Genomic DNA, 6,519 nt, shown 5'->3' with positions numbered 1-6,519 from the left:
TTTTATTTATTTATTTATTTTTGCATTTAAAGAGCCCATCTACTTTTACCCAAAAATATTTTATTACATTGTTCTGGTGGCATTTAGAACAGAATAACTTTATTCTCCACATTAGCAGAAAATTGTGTGTGAGTCATCAAGTCATAAATCAATTCATAAAAAAAATACTGGCAGCACTCAGCCCACAGTCACACAAATGCATACATAAAACTTCAGTACAAATACATCACAGAGTCTTATAACTCAGTATGCTAATTGCTTTTGGCACAAATGATCCCTTATGCACCTTTTGCCTACCTAAAGGCGCCCTGTGAAGTCTTCCTGAGGGCATTAGTTCAAAATAAGAATGTTATGTGGTCTCATGCTCTCTAATCACTTTAACACCCACAACAGTAATTACATGTTCCAGGGTCAAATTACTGGTCAGATTTTCTGTAATCTGTGACTTAGAGCTCAAAAAGGATTCCTCTGATAAAAACCTACAGGACAAAGAATTAAAGCTGGCATGAAAGAAAGTTTCTTTTCCCTAACTTTAGTGAAAACAAAGGCTAGCTGCATGTATAAATAGCACTAGAGGTGTTTGAGGGAATGTGTGTGAGCATTCAGCAAACTGAACATTTAACTAGAAAACAGGAAAAGAAAGGAGAGAAGAAGAAGGGACAGAAGACACGAAATATCAGATTTCTTTGACAATCAAAAGACAGACAACGGTCTCCAAGAGGGGAAATGTTTTTGTTTTGTTTTTTAAAAACACAGACATACAAAATAAAATTATATTTACACAATAATACAAAAAAATACTCTTGGCCTTTAACAACATTCATTTGATCCCTGTTCAATATGAACTCTTGTGATTTCACCAAGAACAGCAGTGTACAATACTCCTGATTCAGTTACAGTTATGCATTTCCCGTCTCTCTCAAGCTCATTTTAGGGGTTTTTTCCCAGCGCCTGGAATTCAAAGACCAAAGCGTTCAGCAGGAGTGACAGCAGCTTTCTGGCGGTTGTTGAAAAAGCACGATCCGAGTCGAGCTGAACGAAAGAGGACAAAGTGAAACCCTTCACTTCATCCTGAAATCATTCCTGAACTTCGGACACGTCGAGGGGGGATATCAGAGAGCTTTGCTTCACGTGGTAACCATGGTAACATCAGCAACAGCACTAGTAGAGGAGGGGGGGGTCGGATCTGTCGTAACCATGGTGATGGCAGCAGGACCTTCTGTAGATGCTTGCATTGTAACGGGTGGCTCAGCAGGGCGAGCGGGTTTAGCGATCTTCATGGGAACGAAAGCGTTGGAGGCGCAGTGCTCGCTCAGATACTCGCCTCCTTTCTCCTCGTAGTCCTGTCTGCTGATCCATCCCTCCGACACTGCTCCAGGAGGGTGCTCCAACGCCCAGCCTCGTGCTCCATGCCAGGCATCCAAGGCCGGACAAGACGCCATGGTCACCTATGAAGAAGTTTTAGGTTAGCTTCAGATGATATCAACACTAATCAAAACATCTGAAAGGACCGGAAAGTTTAGCTGGAGTCATTTATCCCATAACGGTTCCCATAACTCACTTCTTTATTTTGAAACAAGCTCTGTTGCTTCATATCTAACTATATGCACTATTTACATGGCTGGCTACTCACTGGACACTTTATTAGGTACACCTTGCTAGTACTGGGTTGGATTCGTTTTCCCCTTTAGAGCTGCCTTAATTCTTCAGCCAAGTGCTGGAAACATTCCTCAGGACAGTTTGGTCCATAATGACATGATTTGTCGGCTGTGGGGGCGTTCACTGGATATGTTTTATTTTTCAGACCATTCTCTGTAAACTCTAGTGATGGCTGGGTGGGACAATCTTCAAAATCACTTAAACTTTTTTTCTCCATTCTAATTCTAGGTTTGAACTTCAGTGCCTGCATGCACCGAGTAGCTGCCATGTGATTGGCTGATTAGATATTTGCACTAACAAGCAGTTGAACAGGTGTACCTAACAAAGTGTATGGTGAGTGTACATTAGATCATTTATATTTATGTCACATCCCATGTTGAACTTTAGAAAAATATTTGAGCTGATGACTTTAAAGCAGGAGTGTTGAACTCCAGGCCTCGAGGGCCGGTCTCCTGCAGGTTTTAGATATCACCCTGGGTCAACACACCTGAATCAAGTGATTAGTTCATTACCAGGCCTCTGGAGAACTTCAAGACATATTGAGGAGGTAATTTAGCCATTTAAATCAGCTGTGTTGGATCAAGGACACATCTAAAGCCTGCAGGACACCGGCCCTCGAGGCCTGGAGTTCGACACCTGTGCTTTAAAGAGACGATACAACCTTTTTGTGGCGTTTTGCGTTCCGTTACTATGTTCAAGATTTTTTCCAGAGAAAACACAAAAGCTTAAAGTCCAGGGTTTTACGTCCACCTGAAAGCTCTTGTTTTCTGTTTTTTGTGGTTACTGTTTGAACTATATTAGATTTTTTTGTCCTTATCAAAAAAAGATTTCAGATTTTTTGACAAAGTAAACATAACAGCGTTTTAGGAGAGCACAGGCTGTACCTTGAATTGTGACTGGAAGGGTCTCATGGCCAGCAGTTCTCGCTCTACCCTCTCTTTCATCCCAGGATACTGCATGTTCCCTCCGGTCAGAAATACATTGCTCACTAGCGCCTCCTGCTGCTCTGGAGTGTACCTATTTGTGATTAAAGCATCAAAGTTCACATCATTAACAAAAAAATAAATAACAAAAAAATAAATACCATCAGTAAAAAACTAATAAAAAAATAATAATAAAAGAATGTTTATATAACATAGCATTTTCTGGCTCCTTGTAATAACTTCATCAGGATGAGGTTATGTGTTTATACAACTTCTCTGCATATTCGTGCTTTTGTGTACAACCGTTACATCCCATCATTACCTGGCCAAAACATATTGCAGAGTCTCCATCAGTCCCATCTGCTCCTCTCCAGTCAGCGAAGGCTGGAACAAAATCTCTGGACACCGCAGACGCTCCGTCCCCACAAAGAGCTGGTGGTACTCCGCCATGTTAAACACGGGCTGGAGGAGGAGGAGCGGGGAAAAAAAAGTTCTCCTTCATTAACGTGAAGTTATGACAGTACTGACACCACCACATGTTTCAAATGTTGCAATAGCAAAGTTATGCTCAAAAACTACTGGAAGTTTTTCTACACATTTTGCCACACATGACCGCAGCAGGTATTTCCCTGCACAGCATTAATGAGGCTCTACATGTCTCTGAGACATTCAGGTATCCTGTGCCATTACCTGAACCACATTAGCAGGTTTTTCTGGCAGCGAGTCCTCGGGGAAGTCAGAATCCATCAGTGCCACTCCATCTGTCTCGTCCATCGGCTGTTCCAGCTCTGACACCTGACAGAGAGCCACAGAACAGCCTCAGGCTTTGTGTCAGGAGCACTACATCCACCGCAGCAATCAAGCATAGATGCTGTAGAGCCTCGCAGCACAGTCGTGATAATGACATTTACACCTAATTAATTATTGGATCATTTCAATTTCACTTGTGCTCTGTAGTCATTTTCACTGTAATTTGACAACTTGAGCTCTTATTATTTAGATAACCATCTCATTATAGATACAGTGCTAACACTGTCATATGCTCAGCATTCTTCTATTAACTGTTTTCTACCAAAAAGCAGTTGCAGATTTGTTTATCCAAATACTGATTCAGACACAGAGCCTGGAAATGTGGGCACAGCACATGCAAAAACAAGTCAGTACAACCGAATTCTATTTTTTAAACTTGATGGCAGAACACCTACCTCCGCCTTTCCCTCTGCTCCATCACTGTGCAGCAGCTTCTGTCTACCCTGCTCTACAGCGAGCTGCAATTTGTTGATGTACGACTGCAGCTCCTCGGCTGAATCCATGTTAAGCTCCACCAGACTCTTGTGAAACTGATCCAGCAGGCCGTCCTCCAGCAGCTCCTGCACGCGCGCGCACACACACACACACACACACACAACTCTATGATCAGTAGGTGAAATACTGTTTTATGTGTTTATTACCGAGTGCCAATTTCCATCTTGTCTTCCGTCCTCAGCTGGAACAATCAATCAATCGTCTTTGACTCGCAGTGTAACTGCCAACATATAAATTATGCATTTCTTTTCTGTGACTCTCTTTCGCTCTTGCTTGGTCACCCATAGTGTTGCAAATGATTCCCGCAATCCCAGTGGAAGTGCATTAAATTAATTAAATTTTATCTGCCAATCAGGTGCTATGTTAGAAATCATGTTGTTTGTCAACACTGCACTACCGTTACAACTACTATAAGTATGCATGCATGTACCGGCCTAAAAACAAGATCCAAACCTCCTGATGACAGTTCCATTGAAATATAGAAAGGTAGGCGTTTAAAAAAATGGAAAAAGATGAGAGAAACAAACAGGCTAACTGATAAGACAGGAATCCGCCATCAGAGAGACAACTCTTGTGCTTGTGAACTTTAAAAGGTCCAATAAGGTCCTTGCCTGTACTGCTAAGAGTCTGTCCAGCCTCTCTTGGTCCTGCTGCAGCTTCTCCTCTCGGCGGCGAGCATTAATCTCTTGAAGTCGTCGAAGTTGCTGAGCTCGTCTCTCTTGCCGCTCCTCTACACTCACACAGCCGCCCGGCACCTTACTCGAAAACGGAAGCTGCATACGGTGAACTTCCCGCTCATAAAACTCTGGGCTGCGCCACTTTTCCAGCTCTGCGGAAAACACAGCATAGAGGAAATGCAAAGTCAAGGGGAGAAGAGAGCACATGCATGCACCTCTGTGCTGACTCCTCACTCCTTTTATTCACAGTCATCTGTTTCTCTAGTAGTTCTGAGGAGGAACTCACTGTGTGCAATCTACCGATGTTACTAAAATATTCTTCAGCTATCATAAATCTAAAGCATTTAATTGCTGTCCCATAAAAAAAACAAATGCGTAGTTACATGTCCATGGATATATTTGTACCTTCATGATAATCCACAGCAGTGTAGCTGTGCTCATGCAGCAGCTCCTCCATGCGGCTGAGTGTGATGGCAGCAAGGTGACCTGGGTATTTCAGCTGCAGGAGGCGCTGCAGGTAGGACGCTGCCTGACTCCCAGCCACATTCACACGCTTACAATTCACAGCATCCAACCTCGAACAAAAACCAGATAAGAACTAAAACTACGGTGTGTGATAAAAATCAGGAAAACAGAGCAAACGGTAAAAGCTGTATATAAATCATTCGTTTGTGCATGTTGATCCTCACCTGCCATTAATAACCGGCAGGATGTGTGAGCAGTGGTAACCTGAGGACAGAATGATTCCCGTGTGTGGTGACTGGAGCTTCCTTTGATTGTTATTGTGGTAGAAACTGTACAAGGAATCCACACCATAGGAGACGTATGGGACGCTGTAGCACTCAAAAAGCAGCTCTGACATCATCTGGCGGCAGTGCAGTGGGTTGCAGGGCGCCTCTGTCAGCACAATGGGGTGATCCACACTACCCTGCAAAAATAATAATAATAATAATAATAAAGTGGTGTTGATGTATTGTCTGGGTGTCCAGGTGACTTACATGACTATAAACAGCTAGCAGAAAATATCCCGGGAGTTAAGTTGTTCAATTAATCCTGAACTCCAGATACAAAACCTTCAAACCGACCAACGTTTCACTTACAAATGACTGATTTAACTTCCGCTCACCTCTGACGTGATGCCCAGGTGTGTAAACACATAGTCGAAGATGAGCTCTTGGATTTCAAAGTTGACCACCACGTTTCGGTCAAACTGGCTCTTCAGCAGCCACCGCAGCGGCTCCAAATTGGGGATGTCGTTACCGATCTGGGTCTCACTGCGGGCAGCGCCTCTGCTTCGCGCCGCCACAGACTTGAACAGGAGCCGCGGAGGGTCGAGCTCGGCCCCCGGAGCCGCCCAGCCGGCCCGGGTCTGGAAGGAGCCGTTATCTATCACTATAGGAGAGGGTGTATGGGTCAGATACTGTACGGGGAGCTCAAGAATTGGATCAGGGGAGGCTTTCCAGTCCTGGAACGAGAAAATCTGACACACCGATCCTTCTTTGGAAGCCATTTTGAAAATGTGTAACTGCAAAATACAGCCGACTGGAGGCTCGGTGTCGCAGATTTACAGTTCCTGACAGATTTTTAAATCACTTTTATCATATAACCTTGATGTGTGTGATTTTAGCAATACGAACTGGAAACAAACATTGATTAAAACACACACACACACGCACACTATACATGACAAATCCGAATGGAGAAAAGCATAAGCATAAGACTAATATTCCAGCTAAGTGATTCCCTAAATATGAGACGACCCCCCTGGTGGGCTAGCAAGGTACTGCAGGTGGGCCCCATTTATGTACAGTTACATTCCATCTATCCATTGTATTTATATACAAAGTTAATTAAATCTGAGAATAGGCCGTGGTTAGTTTGCGATATTACTCTTTACTCTTATTTACTGCTCTTGTTTTGAAGTTCGTGTCCCAGTGGCAGGTGGGTCACACTTT

The 6,519-nt window shown here is 43.4% G+C and overlaps 1 protein-coding gene across 1 annotated transcript; it reads right to left on the bottom strand.

Moving 5' to 3' along the window:
• Nucleotides 1-6,101, bottom strand: actr5 (actin related protein 5). The gene is made up of 9 exons (XM_026155109.2): nucleotides 5,691-6,101; nucleotides 5,254-5,492; nucleotides 4,970-5,139; nucleotides 4,499-4,716; nucleotides 3,788-3,952; nucleotides 3,273-3,377; nucleotides 2,905-3,044; nucleotides 2,544-2,676; nucleotides 1-1,448 (listed from the first exon to the last, which is right to left on the bottom strand). The coding sequence occupies exons 1-9, from the start codon at nucleotides 6,072-6,074 to the stop codon at nucleotides 1,128-1,130; spliced, it is 1,875 nt and encodes a 624-aa protein (XP_026010894.1). The 5' UTR covers nucleotides 6,075-6,101; the 3' UTR covers nucleotides 1-1,127.
• Between the last annotated feature and the right edge of the window lie 418 nt (nucleotides 6,102-6,519).

The sequence above is a fragment of the Astatotilapia calliptera genome, chromosome 20 (assembly GCF_964374335.1).
Source record: "Astatotilapia calliptera chromosome 20, fAstCal68.1, whole genome shotgun sequence".
NCBI lineage: Eukaryota > Metazoa > Chordata > Actinopteri > Cichliformes > Cichlidae > Astatotilapia > Astatotilapia calliptera.
The sequence above is the reverse complement of the archived record's forward strand: the minus strand, read 5'-3'. Positions and strand labels throughout refer to the sequence as shown.

Excerpts from the sequence above, each read along its gene's own strand:
- actr5 (XM_026155109.2), bottom strand. The coding sequence starts at position 6,074 with ATGGCTTCCAAAGAAGGATCGGTGTGTCAGATTTTCTCGTTCCAGGAC. Across the intron at positions 5,140-5,253 it reads CTGCCGGTTATTAATGGCAG|GTTGGATGCTGTGAATTGTA; the intron begins GTGAGGATCAAC and ends TTTTTGTTCGAG. Across the intron at positions 4,717-4,969 it reads TGCTGTGGATTATCATGAAG|AGCTGGAAAAGTGGCGCAGC; the intron begins GTACAAATATAT and ends TGTTTTCCGCAG.